This window comes from Drosophila persimilis, unplaced genomic scaffold (assembly GCF_003286085.1).
Source record: "Drosophila persimilis strain 14011-0111.01,24,50 unplaced genomic scaffold, DperRS2 tig00000804-arrow-arrow-pilon, whole genome shotgun sequence".
NCBI lineage: Eukaryota > Metazoa > Arthropoda > Insecta > Diptera > Drosophilidae > Drosophila > Drosophila persimilis.
Genome location: NW_020825356.1, coordinates 654,575 through 675,727, shown reverse-complemented (window position 1 = coordinate 675,727; position 21,153 = coordinate 654,575). Strand labels below are relative to the sequence as shown.

Genomic DNA, 21,153 nt, shown 5'->3' with positions numbered 1-21,153 from the left:
TATGCATACTCCTTACGCATCACCATCCTCATCTGCACACTGCTTCTCATTTGAAGACTCATCCTGCATTTCCATACTCCTTCCTTATGGGATCCTCCTTCTGGCTTCTCCTCTAGCATTTGCTATACTCGCTAAATACTTAACCCACCATTCTTTTGGCTGCATTTTCGCATTATCTTCATAAAAATCGATCTAAAATGGAACCCCATATCGTGTAAAGCTCTAATGTTTCTAGGAAACTTAAACCTTAAAATTACACTCTAATTCTCTTCGTTAGACTTCGTTGGCTCTTCCATTGTCCCCGTTTACAAGACAGATATATGCCGTACCATATTCAGTAAAGCATCTTAGCCTCATCTTAAAGACAGCTAAGTGAATTTTGTATGCCAAAAGAGAAGCTTACCAGGTATCCCCAATCTAATCCACCTTTCCCCGCACTTGTATCCATGCTTATCATCCAATCATAACCATTGTATATATCTCATCTGCATCTGCATCTGCATCTCCATCTTCATCTCTTCATCTCGTTTGAATACACAAAAAGTGAACCTGAAACCCCAATCAACCCCAACCCACCCCAACCATGTCGCAAGCAGCCGGATTGCCGGATCTGTCCTATACGCCCGGAGATCTAACCGAGCCGGAGTACCGTCTGCCCTCGCACCAGCTGCTGCTCGACCAGAAGCGGGCCTCCTTCGCAAGGGACAACAATGAGCCACTGAGTCGTCTCTATCTGGACAGGGAGGAGACGCAACCGATCAAGTACCGGGATCGGGTGACCTCCGCAACGGGGCGACAGTTTCCTGCGCTGGCAGCGGCACAGTCCCGCTACACGGACAATCTCGAACGGAGCAGCGACCTGAACGGAGGATTTGACACGGGATTCGAAACTGATTTCGTGCCGGGAAAGGATCTGATCTCATTGCCAGTGGCCCAGACCCAGAGGCATACATACGATACCGATCCGGACCTGATCAGAAAGATGCCGCTACACTCGATCACCGAGAAGCCCAACGAGCGCTGCCCATCGCCGGTGGTGCCGGCCTATGCGAACTTCGAGCTGGCGAAGCGCATGCACCAGGACAACCTCGACCACCAGCCACTGCCTGACTGTGTGGCGGATCTGGCGTTCCGCAAGGCTCAGATCTCGGGCGGACATGCCGGACTCTCGCTGGAGATCGATCCCATTGCCACGGGCGTGGGCGTTAAGACGCACAATGCCGGTCCGACGCACTGCACCAAGATGAAGGTGTTCCGCCCGAAAACGGGCGGTGGTGTGGTGCCCAAGGCCTTTGGCGGTGACACATTCCGTGGCGTGGGCTCGGCTCCGGCCAAGAAAATGGGACCCATGGATCTGGCCATCTGCTGGGACTTCAAGCCGGCCAATGCCACGGACGAGCCGCGTCTGGCCCGGCACATCGATGGCTCCAGCGACTCGGCGGGCCCGGCGGTCTTTACCTGCGTGCGGACGCCACGGGAGGACAATGCCGCCGATCTAGGGCGCTCCGCCGGAGTCTTCACCAACACTTTGGGCGAGGCTGACTTTTTCGACAAGGATATACTGCGTCGAAAGACGGACTTTGGTGGCAGGGCTATCGATCGCGAGGATCCCTGCGCTTGCGACTACTCCCCTCCCCCGAGGGATCGGGCACGCAGCGTCTCCCGGGACTCAAGTGCCGCCTCCCACTGTCGCCGCGGCCCCGGTGCCGGCGTCAGTTTCTGCAACCTGGCGGAACTCTCCAGCGGCAGTGGCGGCGGCGGAGGAGGCACCCGTGGGGGCATGCCCCCCAATCGCCTGGCCAAGCAGTACCAGTCGTCGCCCCTGCTGGGCGATAAGGCGTACCAGGCGCTGCGCGAGAAGTATCTGGGCCCCGAGTCCAGCTGCGAGGGCAATGGCCCGGGCGGCGTGCACATGGAGCATGGCTGCCGCCCGGCCGGACCCTCCTGCAAGCGGGACACGGTCCTCCGACGCCCCGCCCGTCGACTCTGCCACAAGGTTGGCCCTGCCCCGGCCCCGCGCTGCTGTCCGCCCGCCTTTGGGCATGGGCATGGTCATGGACATGGTCACTGTCTCACCAGCAAGGCCGCCTTCCGGGCGGGCGTGGCCAAGCACAATGCCTCCGGCGATTTCATGGGCATGGACACGGGCTGCTCTGGGGGCGGGCGGGTGCTGGTGGTGCCACGACCCCGGCAACCGTACGCCAAGAAAAACTACGACATCGACACACTGGTGCCGCCGTTCCGCAGTCAGGGCGGTGGCGCCGGCCAGGGTGGCTATCCGGAGCATTGGCGCCTGGCCAGCGTCTACCAGCATGCCTTCAAGCCGCTGGAACAGCGTCGTCGTCCACTCCTCCAAACCGTCTATAAGTAAATCAAGGAAACACCGAATCCCCCGAAATATGGAATATACTTTTAAAATGACCGTAGCCTCTCAATGATCGTAAATATCTTTAGATTCGTAGAAGGATCCCATCCGCAGAGTATTCACTAATTGAAGGTCTTGGAAAAGTTATGTTTCTCTTGGATGTAGTTTTTCCTTACTTCCTTCAAGCCCCCTTTCCGATAGGTACTCTGTACATACAATCTCCTCCCCATTTACATTCCTTCTTACTTTCGAACCTTAAAGCATGCTAAAACTCCAGACCCTGCCCGATCTCTACCAACAGATACTATCTCTTGTAGGTATCATTTAGGTTGTTCTTCTCTTGATAATAACCTTCACTAAGTTTATAGTAATGTTTCCCTAAATATAAGAATATAATGTAGTAGTTTAGTAGCTGGCAAAAGCTCAGACGAAAGTATTCCCAGATGAATGTGGTTCTATTTCAAAGGCTTACTATTTTGCAAATGGATAAACATAGGGACCTTTCGTAGAAATCTCCTCATCAGAGGGAGTAAGGGAAACCGTATGTGTGTGTGCTTTGGAGATTTCGAAATTAAATCCCTAAATAGTATTCAGAAGAATGTTGCAGAAGATTCTCCATCCAACAACCGAGAGGCACTGCCGCATGCCAGGAAATTCGTATGCCCATTCTTTTTTTTTTTGTCCATTTTTCGATAGAGTATGTTAGAACAATCACAGTTTGCAAATAGCATGAGGTTTATGTAAAAAAACAAATGTTATACATATATAAAAGTTTCATAAAAATACAAATACAAATACAATATAGTAAACATATATAAATAAACGTGCAATAAAACCTTAAAAGTACATTCAAAGAGAAACATGAAGCATGAAGAGTGCATAAATGTGTGGGGGCAAAAACCGAACGAGGGGCGCTGCTGCATAACCAAAACATTTCCCTCAAAAAAAAAACCTCTTAAACTCGAAATCTTCGAACAGAAGCCGAAGCGTAGAAAACTCCAGCCAAGAACTACAGATCCGATCCTCTTTTATCTTTGGTATCCATCCTGGATGGATTTTTCTTTTGAAATGGGTGCATTTTTTGTATGACGTTCTTTGGGTGCAATTAGAAATTCAATGGTCTTAAGGGCTAATAAATGAAATTGATTGGGTGATTGGTTGGGTTGATGTTGATCTCCTCCTCACTTGGCCGTGGCATAGGCATCGTGACTCTTGTGGAACACATGCCGCAGCACATCCCGTGTCGATCGACGAATGCTATTCCGCAGCGTGTGTTTTTTTTCGTTCGTCAGCTGCTCGATGGTCATGTACTCCGTTTGTGGTATGCTCGACCTGAGCTTCATTGTCCGCTCGCTGCTGTCCACAATGGAGATATCCGCTGGATGTAGCTCCTCCTGCAGCGGCTCCTTCTGTGGCCGCCGTCGCAGGCTGTGACGAATAGTGTGCATGATGTTGTTGTGCGGCTTCTCCGGGGAAGTGCTCGTGCTCGTAGCGCTGCTACTCTCCATGGGATGCATGAGGCGGCGTATCGATTTGCGTATCATATTCTTCATTCCATGGCTGGATGGTGGTTTGTCCAGGGATTTACCGGATTTGCTGGAGCCAATCGACTGGAGGGACTCCTTGCTGGCGGCCTTAAGCTGCGCTGCCGGGCGATAGGCGCGCACAAATCGGGCAGGGGCCTTGAAGTCCTCCTCGTCTGATTCTGAGGCATAGGCTACATCGCCTTCAACTGCATCTGGCTCGGGGTCCTTTTCCTTCTCCTCCTGCTGCTGCAGCTCCTGCTCCTCTTCTTGTTCCTCCTGAAGCTGCTCCTCTTTCTTGTCCTCTAGTTGCTCTCCCATTGGTGAGGATTCCATCTCTGGCAGTTCGCTAATCTCCGTCAGAGTGCGCCTTCTGGTGCATATAAGATGGCGCTCCACTTCGACTCCCTCCTGGCGCTCCTGCACCAACTGCGTCAAGGTCTCCTGCGTCTCCTCCGACTCCACCAGGAGACCCTTCTTGCGCAGCTTTGCCTCGTTGATGCTGTTCTCCAGCTCCAATTGGTAGCGATCCAGCTCCTTGCCAATATCCATGGTGGATGACTCCTCGCTAATGGCGCCCAGCGAACGCTTTGGCCCCGGCACTGGCGAAAATACAAGCTTCTCCGCGAGCAGCTTGCTGGGCGTTAATTGGGCCAGGGACATGCCATGAAAGTCGATGCGACAGCCCACATTGGGCACAAACGGCAGACCGATCTTCAGGCTAGTGGGCAGCGGGTCCTCGGCCAAGGCGGCATTGGCCACGCCTGCGGGATTGCTGGCCAAAGCGGAGATTTCGCTCTGGCGATGGATCTCGAAGGGATTGCGCGAGGCGGGCGCATCGCTGCCACGGACATTGAGGGCGGCATTGACGAAGCCCTTGTTGGGCGTGGCAACGCAACGGATCACCTGTAAAGGAGGTGGAGTAAGTGTGAGTGGATTGGAGATATGGGAAGGATGTAGAAGGACGACCTACCTCATACGGATTGAATGGCTTTTCGGGCAGTTCCAGATTCAGGCCAGGATTCTCAAAGCACGCAATTTCTCGTTTCTTTTTCTTGCAGGGATGCCGCACCACCTCGAAGGGATTGGTGGGTGCTTGCTGCTGCTCCTTCTGATGCTGCTGATGCTGCTGATGCTGCTGCTGTGCCAAATCCGCTATGGACTTGAACTCCAAAGAGGGAAACGGATTGCTGTTTTCTTTGGCCAAACGACGGCGTCCAATCAGCTTCTTAGGCGTCGAACTGAAGGCAGCGTTGGTGAAGCATGACGTTGTGACGGCGGCAGCTGCTTCCTGCTGCACCTTGGCGTCACTGGTTAAGGGTTGCTGCTGCTGCTGCTGTGGCTGGGGAAGGGGCACGCAGCCGCCTGTTTCCCTTTTACGCTTGCGCGGCGTCTCAGTAAATGCCAAAGCACTAATGCTCTTGGTTTCCAACATGCTTCTGATTTATTTCGATTTAGTTAGTTGTATTATTATTTAAACACTGCCGTAGAAAAAATCAAATGTCAACCCAAGGACCAAATATGTCGAATTTTCCTGTTGTTTCACGGCTTTAGATATACATACCCGCGACTTTTGATTTTTCCTATCGATGCACAGGGTAGCTGCAAAACAAAATCGATATTATCGTGAACAAACTTGTCGTTTTATTTTGAAAATAGCAATATCAGAGCCCCTACAATAGTGGTAAAAATATCATTTTTTGAGCATATATTCTAAAATGACTATGATGGTAGTCTAACAGACTTTAAAATAATTTTATCATAAGCCTTTAAGATGCTTTTGGTGTAAATCTAATGTAATCTAAAAACATCGCAGTGTAACCCAAGCATCGATAACATCAATGTTAACATCGATATTTCTCCAGATCTAGTTGCTAATCAACACTGGGGAGAGAACAGCACTTCGCAGCACTGTCCTAACAATGTACAAAATTCCGTCGCATTTCAAAAAATGAAATTAAGATTTTGGTACAAAAGTCCAACTGCTATTGTGACATTCGGATATTAGCGTATATTGCTGCAAACAGACGTTAGACGGGGAAATATGTCTGGCCACCACCGAGGCACCACACACCATCGCAAGCACACAGACGAGAGGCGTCTTCTGGCGTCGCGCGTCCCTCCAAAAGCCAGGAAATACTTGTCCGAACTGGCCGTCGATCGGGAGCTTGAGCGTTTCATGGCCTTATCATCGACCAATAGCAGCGGGACCAGTCGCAGCAATGTGAGCATGCATTCGGGTCAATTGTACTGCACTCCCCGATCAGCGGCAGCGCCATCAAAGCCTGCCCGCTGCAGTGGCAGGAATGGAGGAAAAAAGACATCTGCAGCAGCAGCAGGACAGCAGCCAAGCACAGCTGCCACTTCCACTGACGCTACAGTTGCGTCTGTCCCAAAGGAAACACAAAGCGAGGGAGAGATCATCAAAGTTATACCAATTGTAGCCACTGACTGCATTGTGGGCTGCGAAAGGATCCGCACCAGTCAATCCGTGTCCGTGGAGGATCTGCGAACACCCACCAAGGCAGCGGCCACCCAGGCGCCAGACAGAACGCCCCAGAAAAAGACGAAAAATACCCAAACGCCCGAGTCGGCCGTGAAGTCCCACAAACGCCTCGAATGGGATCCAGCCGCCGATGTGGGCTACTACAAGCGGGCGGTGTCCACCAGCAACCTAAGCACCCTGGAGCGTTCCATCCTGGAGGAGTGCTGGCGCCAGCCGCAGCAGCGTTCGGAGACCGATTTGGATCGCCTGCAGCTGGAGCAGGGAACGACACCCCTACCGCTGGCACAGCGCCCGCCGCTTGCCTCCAGTACGTTTGTGAATCGCAGCGAACGCAAGACCACGCCCAGTCTAGGGAGCATACGCAGCAGCAGCAATCAAAGCAATCGCAGCAGCTCCAGGCGGGAATCCAAGTCGCAGTCCCGATGCACATCGCCAAATGGCGGCAGTTCGGTGGCCAGCAGCTTCGATTATCAGTCATCGTTGCCTTTGGGGCAGGGTCGTTCCCAGAAGCAGCTGGCCAAGGAGGAGGAGCGTCAGTATACGGCCGCCCAGCTGGAGAAGGTCATGGCAGATGCCGCCAGTCGACGGCAGGCGAAGGAAAACAAGGAGAACTGTCAGCCAGCTACCCAGAGAGCCAGCGACTCCTCTTCTTCGTCAATTACTGCTGCTGGAACAGAAGCTGAATCTGAAGCCGGACCTGGCAGTGGGCCCAAGGGAGAGCTGGACTTGGGCGTGGATCTCCTCTGTTCGCTGGTGCAGGCCCGCAGTCTCAGTCACATCCAGAAGAAGCATTTGATAAGAGATATTGCGAAACGCATATCCTGCATAGAATTGGGCGAGACCCTGCGCTTCCGCCAGAGTCCAAAAAAGGGAAAAGGTAAGCCATTCGTTGGGGATACTCTGGGGATACTGATTCGTTTATAAACCGATCTTTGATGCCCCAGCAGCTGCTGCCCAATGTCAGGACATGGCCACCAACACTACCGCCAGTAAGCCCCGTCCTGTTCCGGCACCAAGGACACTCGTTTTGGTAGCCAACGCATCGGGCTCCTCTGCAACCAGCAGCTCCAAGGAGATGGTCACCGCACGGAGCAATCCACGGACCAGCAAATCAAGCATTCAACCCACGGAACAAGAGCAGCAGAGTCCCTCTTCGGAGGCCAGCATCTCCAATGAAGTGGAAGCCACATCTTCTCACAGCAATGATGCTGCTCCCGCACCAGAACTCGCTGCCGCACCAGAACTCGCTGCCGCACCAGAACTCGCCGCCGCACCAGAACTCGCTCCCGCACTAGATCTCGCTGCCGCACCAGAACCCGCTCCTGCGGAAATGGAGCTTGTAAGCCAGGAGTGGCTTAATCCGATGACGCAAAGCGAGATCGAGTACGAGGAGCGTTCGCGTTCGTCCAGCAACAATACGGAAGGGTGTCCTACGATCAGTTGGATTGAGTTGGAGATCAAGCGCCTGCAGACGGCGCATAAGATTATGACTAGCCTGGTAGGCCCAGTCGATCACAAAAGTCCAACGAATCCCACGGCTGCCATCGAGTACAACCCCCTGATCGGTGCGGAGCCGCTGATTGAGGTGCTGCCGGATGCCTCGATTCCGGTTGCGAAAGCGCCACAACGTCGAACAGTGGCTGTTCGAGCACGCATGCTTAGAGGTGCGCAAGAGGAGCGGCCACGCTTGATTGGGAATCTACATCCTCAGAGAGGACAAAAGGAGCCTATACAATGCGAAGAGCAGCCCCCAGCTGAGGGTAGATCTCTAACAAAGACACACTCTGAATGCCCGCATGATGTGGAGCCACCAGCACCACCGCCAGCAACACCGGAATTACAGGTAACCCCACCGATACCACCACCACCGCCGCCAGCACTCCCCAGGAGCATTCCACAGCGAGGGAAAATGGCCACACCCAATAGCTCCAGCGATGGCGGCCGCAGCGAAAGTGTGTGCTCCTTTGTGCAGCAGCGACAGCGGCAGTTTATGGAGCACTATCAGAACCAACAGCAGCAGCAGCTCCAACAACTGCAACAGCACCAGCAGCTGCAACAGCAACAGGAGATGCAGCAGCAACAGAGGATCTATCAGAAGCGGCAGCAACGGGAGCAGCATCCTCGGCCACAGATGCATCTTCTACATTGTCCCCAGCACCAGGAGCATCATCATCCACAGCATCATCATCCACAGCATCATCATCCACAGCATCAGGAGCATCGGCACTACCATCCAGCGGTCCATGGACATGGGCCGTGTGTGCACCAGCAGCAGCATACGGTAATCCTCTAGTGAAATTTCTCTTGCCTTCCCTTTCACATGCTCTCTGTCTTGCTGTCTCTTTCATTTTCAGGCACCGCAGCATTACATTCAAATGCAACATTCGCTGGCAGCAGCAGAAGCAGGCGCAGGAGGAGACGCTGGTGTCTACTACACGGCAGTGCCCCAAGGGTACAGCCTTTTGCACAACAATGCCATTGCCGAATATGTGCAGGTGGCACCAGCAGCAGCAGCAGGAGGAGGAGGTGGTACCACTACCACAGCGACAACCACCAGCAGTTCGATCTCTTCAATGCTGTGCCTCAGCTCGGAGATGTCCATACCGATGGGTGAAGGAGTCGTAAACACCTCCAAAACGACCACGACAACCACCACGCATCAGTATGACGATGCTATGGCAGATAGTACCGGCCAGAGGCACCGCAGGGACCAGAACCAGAACCAAAACCAGAAGCAAAGGCTGATGCAGACACAGCGCAGGGGGACGCATGGCATTGCGTATATGATTCAGTTCGGGGATAGTGAAATGCTGCAAACAATGTCGCTGCAGGATCACCTACAGCTCGCCCGTCCCAAGTTCTGTGCCAAGTCGAAGCAGCGCAAGGCCATACTCAATGAAATGCAGATGCTACGCAGCGAGAGGCGGCGCGAACTGGAGGAGCTGCTCGGGGAGGATGTCAGCTTGGAGACACTGGACAGGCGGCTGCAACGACTGCCACCGCCAGTCACATGTAAGCACCACACAGATCACAACCATCAGTTCAATCCTTCAATCCTTTACCCCGCAGCTTGTGTCAGAGTTTTCACCACGAAGGAGATGAAGGCCATGACCAGCAAACGATGCCAGCGACTGCCCGAAGTGGTGGCCGCACAGAATCGTGAGCGCGAAGAGCGACGCCGTCGCGGCAATCGCCTCATGCGGGATGTCTTCAATCGGGTATGCTATCATTTTCATACTTTTAAAATTATTTTCTTATTTGTTCTTTTTCATTCTGTTAGCGCATGCAAAGCCGCGTGTCCAAGGGAAAGATTTCCCTCAACCACAGCCTGACAATTATTTAGGAGTCGCTCCTCAAAATAGAGACAACACATTGCCAGTTGAAGGCTTGATTTAAGTTTTTTAATTCTTATTTTTAATTTTTTTTCAAATAAAATAATTCAAATTATCCTTTAAATTGCGTGGCGCCATCTGTGCGGCTTTACAGTTACTTTACAGAACAGGGCGGGCCACTTGGCAGTGCGATAACAGAGTTGGGTTCAGTGGTTCCAGAGAATAAATAATTGCTTATTATTTTCCATTTTTTCAGCTCAGCCTAATTGTAGAATCCCAATAAACTCCCCTAAAAATGTATGTACTTGTAGTGTTCATTAATGTAGTGCTCGGATTAATTTCGCATTTATTCAAATTTGGCGCCAACCATAAAAATGCACCGCGCTTGTGCACAACCGGGTATATACACTAGCCACCTTAATGTCCAGTTAGGGATGGAAGAGAAGTTAATTTACTCGTCGGAAGCGGCGGTGATAGTATTTTTAATTTTTGTTGTTGAGCCTGCACCTGAATTAAAAAAAATTAACACATTTCACAAAGTGTGTGTGTGTGTGCGTGCATGTGTGTGTGGTGCAGCAACAGCACTAGTAAGCAGCGAGATACTCCTGTAAACAAATTAAATTCGTCCTCCGCTCTCGTCAATATCGGTTATCGGTTGCCGTTGTTGTTGTCTTCGTCGCCGCCGTCATTCCATGTTCTTCTCGTAGTCGACGTTAGGTGACCATTTACGGTGTATTATATTTATTTCTGTACATTTTGACGTCGAAATTGAGTTGAAAGTATATGGGCTTATCGGTATATAATGGTATATTTCATCAATATATTAAATTTCAGTTTTAAGCAACAGGGTATATGGTATAGAAACTTTCGTAAGCAGGTTTTTTAATTTTCGCTCTCTCAATCGTGCCACCCTGCATCATTTATACCACTGGATTGCATTCATATCCTGGTCACTCATTCACTTTCAAACTTTAGCGCGCAGCTCTAGCGATTGTCAGTCGACTCAATCTATGTAATCAGAATGTAAAAAAGGTTTTTATCGGTATATTTTGACGCTATATACTAGAATATGTGTATGGGTATGTAAAAAAAAGGCATGTGCAAAAATGGTTTCGCACACTGGTTTTTGCATCAAAATGTAGTTACTATGTAGCAGAGGTGCAGTTAGCGTGTAGCTACCATGTATAACAAATTTAATTTTTTAAATTGTTGTTTTTTGTTCAAACCTTATTTTATAAACAATCATTGGATTTATATTGAAAGACGAGTACTTAAAATAAGCCAGTCTTGTAGGAAAATGATTCATGAATCGGATAAAATTATGTAGGCATGGCTAAATGTGCTATATAGCTGAGAATATTCAACGGAATATCAAAAACGATGAATATGTAAAATAGAACTTGAATTCGTCGGTATATTTGCGGTATTTTTTCAAAAAGAGACGGTATATTTTGGTATATTTCTGAGGAACGGACGGTATATTTTATCGATAAGTCCGCATCGGTCACACTAATACGAAACGCTGAGCATAAATTTTTGTGTGTGGTTTATTTTTTGTTATTGTGTTTCCAATTCTCCATTTGGTAATTAAGTGAGTGAAAAAATAACAGCATAAAATCCCCCTACCGACGCCCATCGACAGTGCAGTGCTTGCAGGCGAATCGCGGGGAAAGCCGCCGCCAATTATCAAACGGAAAAAATTAACGCATAGCATTCCAATTTCGCTGTCTGTTTTTTTTTTTCTTCTTTTTCTCCCTCTCGCTCGCTCGCTCTCTCTTTCTGTCTCTCCCCTCATTTGGTGTGCCTTTTTTGTACACTGCTGCTGCGGCCGTGTGCCGACCGACCGACCGACCGTGCTGCTACCCGCTCCTCGCTGTTGCGACGCGCTCTTTTGTTGGCCCGCAGACGGCCGGACGGGACAAACTGACAGCCAAGACGAATCGTATATTTTTTTCGTTTTTGCTTTTTCGGTTTTCAATTGAAAGCGATGAAATTCTCATGCGTGTGTGTATTTAATCAATTATTTTAGCATTCGAGTGCAAGCATTGCTGAAGGGAAAATACAGCAGCAGCACCAACAACAACAACAAGTAACAAAAAAGAAAAGAAAAAAGTCAGGCAAATTTTTTGTTTGTCAGTTCTGTCTCTCTCTCTTTCGCTCTCTATACGGGAGTGTGTGTTTGTGTGCGTGTGTTAGTGTGCGTTCGCGTGCGTGTGTGCAGGAGCAGCAGCGCAGCGTCGTCATCAACGTTTCTTCTTCTACTTTTAAGTGAAACATGTTTTTATGCAGCAGCAGAAATAACAACAACAACCAAAGCAGCAGCTGCAACAATCAACAAAAACAACAATCGCCATTTGCTGTTTGTGGAATAAAGCAATAATAACATAGAAAACAAGCATCAGTGTAAAATTAATAACAAAAGCAGCGGCATCGGTAGAACAGCAGCAGCAGCATTCAGTCCAAAAGCAACTGTAAGTGATGTTTGGTTATGTTGAAAAGGCAAAAGAGAAACGAGAGAGCGAGAGCGGAGTGGAAAAGAAGTCAAAGCCAGGCGTCAGGAAAACAACACTGCACTGTTAACGATTAACAGCGTGCTGTTAAACGCAGCAGGCCCAAACATATTGAATTTACCGGCATTTTTTCTGCATGGCCCTGCCTACCCCTCCCCCATCGACCACTTCTTATTGGAAGGGAAGCAAACGAGGGGGGCGGAAAAGAGAGGGAAAAAGGTCCACCTGCTGACAAAAATCCACAATGCACTACAAAAATCTTGGTTGCTCATTTTGTTAATGCACAAAATGAAATCCGGCAGATCCGGCAAACCCCTTTGCGGCGCAGCTGCATCGGCGTCCTTCGCTCCACGCTCGTCTCTCTATCTGTCTCTGCATCTTTTGTATATGTGTATGTCCTGTACTTGTGTCTGCAAATAAAGAGGCATAGTGGCAAAATACTTTTGTGTTTGTGTGTGAAAATGGTTTTCCCTTAAATATTAAGTATTATAACGGTGCTAATTGAAAATTGAATTGACTTTTGTTTTAATGGACAAATGGAAGAGAGATTTCCATGTTTGTGCGTATGTGTGTTCGTGTTTTCCCCGCTCTTCGCACGTTTTTTTTGTTTTTTGTTTTTGCAGACTGCAAAATGCGCGCGCCCTTACGCTCTCTCTTTCTCTCCCACTGCTATTCTCTTTGCGGCGGCCGCCCTTTGCTCTTCCGTTGGCGTTTCAAGTTTCAACAACGTTGGCTGCTGCTGCCGCCGGCAATAACAACAACACTTAGCAATGCGGCGCAACAGCGCACTGAGGTGGCAACCCTGCCATTTCACCACACCTTCCCCCCGCCACCCCATACAGTCCACCCATTCATCGTTGCCGCCCCTCCGCCCTCGCCCCCTGGGATAAATGTAAATGCCTCTTGCCGCATGGCAAACAGCTGGACAACAGGCCGCTGGGAAATTTTGGACAGCAGCTGTTTTTCCCCCCAACGAAGAAGCGAAAGAGGGAAATTCTTAAAGGAATCTCAAAATCACGAGGCTATAGATATCATCCTGGAGTTTTCATGCAAATACCGATACGATTCTGCTTCCTGAATCTGTATCTTGCGCACGATTCATCCATAAAGCAAGTTTTTCTTAATAATAGCCGCAAAATCTTTGAGTTCTACAAATAAACGCATTCCTACTTCTATAATAGTCTAAATAGATTGGACATACATTACTTTAAATCTCTCTATATGTACGCAATGGTATGTCAGGTTTTTTTATTTATTAAAATCCTTCACTTCAATTGGAAGCATTCCAAATCGCATTATTCTATTATTATTTCGCAATTTAAAAACTTCTTCATCTGAGATTTTCGAGCATAGAAAAGATATATAAGGATTTTAATGAATCCTTCATATAATTTCCATAAGAACCATACCAGTTCTCAGAAATTTCCAGAAGACAAATCCCTCAGAATAATTTGTTCAAGGACATGCCTCTTGTGAGCATCTTTTGGTAATATTATCGCCATATTTATAATCCGTAATTGAAGAGAATAATGCTATCTACGACGATTGATTCCCGAATCGAAGGGAATGTTTTGCATCTAACTCTGGAATATTTAAAATTCCCTTAATTTAAGAAATAAACTTTAATAACAAATTCAGGGGAACATCAAGTGTCAAAGGAAGAAGCAAATCAATTTAAGAATGTTGCTTCTGTTGCTTCATCTGCAGCATCTTGGCCTCACGTTGGTGGCGTCGCTGGCCATAGAGTGCGAGAATACCGTTCAAAGTGGCGGTGGCCAATTTTCGCCCCTTGGGTGTGGATGCCACGGCTGCAGCCTTTTGACGGGCCTCTTCAGCCGCAGTGGCTGCCTTTTTGACGTCCTTCTTCAGCTGCTCGTACTCCTCGATGGCCGAAACCAGCTGGCGCTCGATACTTTGGGCCCGCTCTTCGGCCTTGGCGAGCATTTCGAACTTTTCGCGGAGATCGGCGATCACCTGTTTGTCGAGGTCATCGATGTTGAAGAGTCTGGCCTTGTAGTGTCTGAGGATAATCTTGAGGCGTCCCTTCTGGGCGTGGGCGCATGTGCTAGCCGCACTGGCGCTCTGGGCGTTCGCCTCGCTGATCACCAGGGAGGCGATCACCTGGCGGACCACATCCTCGGCCTCGCGTAGCTGCCGCAGGGTGCTCTCGACGATCGTCTCCTTGCCGTCCAGCACCGCATTGACGGCACGGGCCGCCTGCATTGCCTTCTCCGCCAGTTGCATTTTGACCAGTTTGGCGGCATCTTCTGCAGCACCGGCCTGGGCTTCATTGGCGGCCTTTGCCACCTCGGCGGCGTTCTGGGCTATGGCTGCAGCCGCAGCGTTTGGTCCCAGTCTCTGGCCAGAGTTCTTCCAAGAGTTGCTGGAACTGTACGAGCTGAAAGAGCTGGCATCATCTGGCGGCTCATCGGTCATGGCACTCCCAGGATCACACAAAGCGATGTATGTCGATGAATCGTCTTCAATCGGCTCTTGCTGTTCGTCACAGGAGTTGTCGTCATCGGTATAGAAGCTGCCGTTGCATTCCAGTAGTCCACGAGGTCCAATCCGAGAGCCCTGGACCACCAGAGGCGCGACAGGCACCAAAAGGAGAAGGGCTATAGTATAGTATATTTTCATCTTTTTTTATTTTATTTTTTTATTCGTTTTTGTTAGCAGTTCCCAAAGAATATCAGACTGGTTGTGATAGAATAGGAGATATGATAGTAGATCGACTAACCACCGCCTGCTTTTGGGGCTCCCTTTCTGGTTTTTTGGTAGATTGAAATCAGAAAAACCAGTAATCCTTTCAAAGCCCTTCAAAAAATCTGTTTAAATCAATATTCGATATCTTTCATCGATGATGTCTTGTTAGAAACGAATGTGTCCTTTCACTTGTGAGTGAAGGCAGGCCCTTATTCTTTCTCTCTGTCTCTTGGCCCCCCCCCCCCCTCCCCTCCCTCAAGAACCGATTAATTGCCTAAATGCGTTTCGAAAAATACTTCCATTAGGAGGCCCCCAACAATTGCGCAGCACTTGCGCTTACGCTAACGTTGACGCCGACGCCGATGCTTCGGTCAACAGCAGCAGCACACGTGTTGTGCGAAAGAGGGGGCTGCAGAGCAAAGCTCACCAGCGAGAGAGAAGAGAGGCATCAGTCGCCGCATCAACTGTCATTAATTCACAACAAAACAGATGCTTTTACACGTGCTGTCTGTCGGGTGCTGTCGCTGCTGCCGCTGCCGCTAGGCCTTGCGCCTCGACCGCTGTCGACGTCACACGTTTTGACATCCATCGCTTTTTGGTTAGCAGATGATGAAGGGCTGCCGGAAGAGAAAGAATACTCCTCTCTCCCTCCCTCCCTCTCTCTCTCTCTATATGTATATCCCTTCCGCTACGACTATTCGAATAATTTCCCATGCAATAAATACATTTTTTTGCTGCGACAAATGATATTCTCGCACAATAAAACTTATAATATTTTCAATGAAATGCCAAGAGGTGAAAGGCGGTATTCTTTATTCTAGAGAGATTCTATCAGGGAATAGAATTTTCCAAAAGAAAATGTTTTATATTTATATTTTATTGGAAAAGTTGAAGCGGATAGAAAGGTCGGGAAAGTGCCGACTGGAAAAACACCGAAGTCGCAAGCAAAAATAACATCTAATTATAATTTGTATTCTCTTTTTGCGCCACCTGCCCGTAGTATTGTGTTGTCTCTCTTTCTTTCCTTCCAACTGCAGTCGCAGTCGGCGGCAGCAGAGCAGCAAGCAGACGATCGTTTCTGCTGCTGCATTCTCTCCGCTGCTTTCAATGCCATTGTCAAAGCTCTGCGCCGTCGCCGTCGGTTATCAATGAATGCGCAGTTTTGAATTACCATAAAAAAACAGAACATTGAGAACAACAATAAGGGGGAGCGAGAGAGAGAGAGAGGGAGAAAGAGAAAGTGGAAGTAAAATACAGGGGAAGATGGTAGTGGCAACAGATTTGAAGGGGTCACGACACTTTTGATACCCTTTTTAAAAGATTGATGTTCAGCATTTCAGAACATATACAAGGTATAAAAAAAGTAAAGTAAAGTAAAGATAATTAATTCTCAATCCTAAACTCAAAGGGATTTTAAAATATATATATCGCGTTTCGAATTCTCAGATTCTCCGGTTCTCCGTTCTCTTACGATCCCACAGTCTCGCACGTCTTTATGTCTATTATTATTGGCACATGTTGGAGGCATTTTGTTGAGCTTTTATTGCGTATTGAGCAAAAATCAACTTTATACACACAGCTATAAATTGCCGTGTCTGTGTGACCTTGTCCATGTGTACGGGGAAGGCAGTCCAGTCGTCGTCGTCGTCGTCGGCGTCGACGCTGCTGCGAAACAAAGCTCTGCGACTGCGCCGCGACGCGAATGCCGTGCGCTTCGTTTCGGTTTCCAGTGTTGTTTCGACAGAATCGGTCATTGAACTTTGAACCACAACACACAAAACAGTAAAAACAACAACAACGATATATAATAAGCTCTCCCCTCTCTCTCTCTCTCTCTCTCAATCTTTTGCGGCATGTAAATTCCAAACAGTCTCTCTTTCTCTCTCTCTCTCTCTCCCTACTACGCACTTAACCGAAAAATCAGCCAAAAGAAAGATTGGGTGGGAGGCAGAGAGAGCGAGAGACAGAGAAAGCATGAAAGTCTTCTTTCTTTCATTAAAAAAATAAATAAAAAAATGCTTTCAAAAGCGCAAAAACCGTTTTGTTGTCGTTTATTATTATTCTTTTTTTTTTGCATTTCTTTCATTTTTTTGGTTAATCAGCGATACTAACGAATACGAAGGAGAAGAAATGGAAGAAAGGGGAAAGGGAAAGGGAATGGGAATGGGATAGGAGAGAGAAACGAACCCGCCTACGAAGTATTTTTAGTAGACAAAGTCGCACCGCAACCGTCCGAAAATCTGGAGCACAAACACAAAAGCACACACATGCATACAAGTACAGTGATCACTTGACTTGAACCCTTTCTCTGTCCAGCGATTCCATGCCGTCTGAGGGAGGTCTTTCGGTGCACAAATCTCTTCTCTCTTCTTTGCCGAAAAAAAACCCGTTTACGAATTAACACTGTGATCCATCCATCAGGAGAGAGCACTGTTATAAGATAACGTTCTTTCTTGTGCGGTAGTAGAGGCGTTGCCAGCCACATGTTGCGCTGCTAAAAAAAAAAAAAACCCCAAAGGAGGGAAAATCGTGGGAAAGCTTGCCAGAGGTAGTACTTAGTACTCCCCTTTCCCCCACACCATTTATAAGATATTTTCAATTTTCAATTAGAGCCACAAACACAAACAAACAGATGGCAAAATGTTTGCAAGAAGAGGAGCAGCAGCAGCAGCCGGCCATCAATTTGGGTCAGCGCGAGGCGTGTGGGTGGCAGCAAAAGAAGAGAACGAACGTTGAGTGAATGCCGCTGCCAGAGAGAGAGAGATTTTTACTCTTACAAACACACACAGAGATAGATAGACAGACAGACAGACAGACACGCGCACAGTCACGTTTTGACGTCAAACGTCGCGCACAAAAAATGCCGCTAGAAAATTATGATCATAAACTGAGGGTTGGGTTTGCGAAATACATAATCGCAGAGTTTAAGAGGCTTTGGTATCTGTCGGTATTTTACAGCCAAAGTTTACATGTGAATGACAAATTTGACATTCACACAAAAATATAAATATTATGGAGCTTAAAAAAAGAAATATTCCGTAGTTTTAATGAACTCAAGGGACTTTTGCTCTCTTGTAGAAAAAAACACTCTCCCAAATATGTTTAGAAAAAAAATAATAATATCTGTTTTGGGATTTCATTGTAAAAGGATACCGAATCGCTAGTGTGTTTGTGGCCATTCGTTTATTAGACTTTTTCTGAGAATTAACGTCATTCGACGATTGTAGAGGAAGGGTATAAAATTTTCCATCCATTTTCCGCTATAAATAAATATACAAATCACACGCCTTTAGGTTATGGGATACCCTACCGTACCCCCTATACAGATGTTCGCTATTTCTCAGACTTAAGATATTCAATATCCGTATACAAAAAGTATTTGGAATTTCAGTTGCCATATCCATTCAATCTGTATGTAAGCACCAGAAGGCGGCATCCCAGGAATAAACGGCACCTTTTGGGCCTATCCGATTGCAATAATAATGAAATAAAGTTCTCACATTTGTAGATTCAAGATAATTCCATGGGATGATGGGGTGGCAGCTCCGTAAATGGGACCAAAATCCAATAGGAATATGTCCCTTGTGGGGATGAATTCTTGATTTATTTTTTAAAGACTGTGAGCTATATCGTTGTGTATAGCAGATCATTGTTGATGGAAGGGATTCCATAAAATACCAAAATCGATAACGAGATATCAACCAACAGAATTCTTTGCCAGCTTGGAACGGAACTTTGATTTTGATTGAGGATCATTCTGGTGCTCTACAAAGGTATCACAAATCTCCTGGGGGCGTGGGGGGGGATTGCCAGGGTTGCCAGTGCGTGGGTTGCTGCTTCGTGTGTAGGAGGGCTCTGCTTTCTATTATATTTACTGCTGCTGTCGGTTTCGTGTTGGCCCAAAAATAAATGATGAAGCAGGCATTTGGTTGTTGCCGGCGGGCTAAAAATATCGAACAGCAGACAGGCAGGGCGGGGCAGGGACGGAGATTGGGGATAGGGTAAGGCAAACTGGCGATTTGTGACGTCACAGCGGTCACTCGTGAAAATTGATAAGGCCGCAAATAAACACAGTTACTGCCATTGTCTAAGGGTAAGGGTAGGGGTAGGGGGTGGAGTCACCCACATGATGATGGGCCCCTCCCACAGATCCCCAGGGAATCAGGGAATCTTCTGGCAAGCCCGGAAAGTGACTCATTTTATGGCCAAAAGGAATGATTCACAGCAGCGGCAATGATCATTCCGCATGGCAGGGACACTACCTCACAGAGTGCACTTTTTTGTTTTTGTTTGTTTCAAACTTGTTTTGTGTGAATAATTTTCGCCGAAATCCCATCCATTCACACGAAAAGGCAACAGCCACACCACCACCACAACAGAGATGTACTGTGGGAAGGTGGAAGGATTTTTAATTTCGAATAAATTACTATTTTCCAAAGATTATTCTACTAAAAGCTATTAAAATTCTTGTACAAATATTGTGTCTACAGTTAGTGATTTTTAGACTTAAAATGTAAGCAATTTAGCAAAAGATTTTCAAGAATGATAGACCTTTTGGATAGACCTGTTTATCTATGGTATCTTTCATTTTCGCAATATCTACTGCGGCAAATGTTTGTGTTTTCCAGTCACGAAATGGAAATAATCAAGAATAGAAGGGTTCGGAAATCTTTGAAGATTATAAATATTAAAAACGTGTGTGGCATTCGCCAAATTCCTACATTTTGAAATGGTTTATATTTAAAATATTGGGTTTTCAGTTTTCCACAAAGGGGAGGGGAAACACCTGTAGGGGGAAGGCAAAAAGGTATAAAGTTCTAACAGTCGGGCAAGGGTTTCCATTTGACATGCACCTAGTGATTACTGTACCAAAAAACAGAAAAAAGGCTAAGCAGTAGCAGACGAGGTGGCAACGCTCTGCCTCTCTGGCCCCTGGCAACAACAACTCTCGACTCTGCTCTCCTCCAAAGGCCGACATGTGCCGCCACCCGCCAGAACGAAGTTACAGCCAAAAGAAAAAGGCCAGAGTAAAGGCCAAAGCAAAAGCAACAACCACCTCTAATGCCACTTTCACCGCAAAAGCAAAGGCAAAAGCAAAGGCAATGGCAATGGCAAAAGCAAAGCAAAAAAATATTTGCTCACGTATGTGTGTATTTTAGTTAATCAACGAAAATTTGTAATTAAAATTGCAAACAAAACACACAAAAAACAAAAAAGAAAAAACCTAAATGTTCGCCTTGACAACAAGAGCAATCGCAGGGAAGGCTGCGACATCGAAATCGAACTTGAAACAGCTGTCTGAAAGTGGCAGGTGGGAGATGGGCGGTGGGAGAGGAGTGTGTGCAATGTCAGAGGCTAGGCGGCGCCCCAGCTCCCAGCCACAGCCACAGCCACAGCTCACACGTTGAACTTGCCTTAGAACTCGCGTTCGGAGCTCTCTCGCTTAAACTCTCTCTCACTTGCTGGCGCTGTTCTCTCTCTGCTTTTTGCGTCGCGTGTCGTTCGTTCACCTGCTGCCAACAGCAGAAAGCTGAAGAGGCAGCAGGCAGGCAGAAGAGTGAATGAGAGAACAGAAGCAGCAGCAGAACCTAGCAGCAGCAGAGTTCTCTCTCTCTCTCAAGCAGAGCAGAGCCGCAGCAGAGAGAGAGAGCCGCAAACGCAGTTAACTTTTTAACAGTTTGTTTCTTAACAGCAGAACAGCAGAACAGCAGCAGCAGCCAAGCGTCGTCGTGTTGTGTGTGTTTTTTTCCTATTCCTTATTATTATTATTTGCATTTTGCGACGCGGCGAATGCTGCGTTTAAACATAGAACTTATTTTAGTACATATACCTTAAATCTTTGTATAAATCACAGCTAAACTAATTCTTGTATACCTCTTCTCTCTCTGTTTTTTTTTGCAGCCTTTTAGAGCTCTCTCTCTCTCTCTCTATGGACCACCAACAGCTGTCTGATTTTCAAATGATTATTATGCAGAGAGGGTAAAAGAAAAAACAACAGACAGCAGCCACCGGCACAGTGGAACGTGAAAGCAACGGGATTACAGTGGAACAGACAGCAAGGATTATAAACAGCTGCTGCACAGTGGAACACCGGGTATTACCATGGAAAAAACCGGCAATGAAAATGAAAATCCTACAAAAACGGCCTCCACATTTTAACAACATTTAAATCCGACGCCCCGAAAAGTCGTGTCATTAATGTTAGTTGATT

At 47.7% G+C, this 21,153-nt stretch overlaps 4 protein-coding genes across 4 annotated transcripts; 2 read left to right on the top strand and 2 right to left on the bottom strand.

Annotated features, from left to right (window-relative positions):
- Positions 1 to 583: 583 nt before the first annotated feature.
- Positions 584 to 2,397, top strand: LOC6597547. Its single transcript, XM_026993133.1, has one exon. The coding sequence runs from the start codon at positions 584 to 586 to the stop codon at positions 2,369 to 2,371; it is 1,788 nt and encodes a 595-aa protein (XP_026848934.1). The 3' UTR covers positions 2,372 to 2,397.
- Positions 2,398 to 3,443: 1,046 nt separating this feature from the next.
- Positions 3,444 to 5,323, bottom strand: LOC6604150. The gene is made up of 3 exons (XM_026993149.1): positions 4,862 to 5,323; positions 4,219 to 4,794; positions 3,444 to 4,164 (listed from the first exon to the last, which is right to left on the bottom strand). The coding sequence occupies exons 1-3, from the start codon at positions 5,321 to 5,323 to the stop codon at positions 3,547 to 3,549; spliced, it is 1,656 nt and encodes a 551-aa protein (XP_026848950.1). The 3' UTR covers positions 3,444 to 3,546.
- Positions 5,324 to 5,829: 506 nt separating this feature from the next.
- LOC6597545 (actin cytoskeleton-regulatory complex protein pan1) lies at positions 5,830 to 9,802 on the top strand. Its single transcript, XM_026993148.1, has 6 exons — positions 5,830 to 7,271; positions 7,342 to 8,411; positions 8,517 to 8,675; positions 8,749 to 9,406; positions 9,464 to 9,612; positions 9,675 to 9,802. Exons 1-6 carry the CDS (start codon positions 5,933 to 5,935, stop codon positions 9,735 to 9,737), a joined length of 3,438 nt encoding a protein of 1,145 aa, XP_026848949.1. The 5' UTR covers positions 5,830 to 5,932; the 3' UTR covers positions 9,738 to 9,802.
- A 4,108-nt stretch (positions 9,803 to 13,910) lies between these two features.
- Positions 13,911 to 14,876, bottom strand: LOC6597576. Its single transcript, XM_002022757.1, has one exon. It carries the CDS (start codon positions 14,874 to 14,876, stop codon positions 13,911 to 13,913), a length of 966 nt encoding a protein of 321 aa, XP_002022793.1.
- Between the last annotated feature and the right edge of the window lie 6,277 nt (positions 14,877 to 21,153).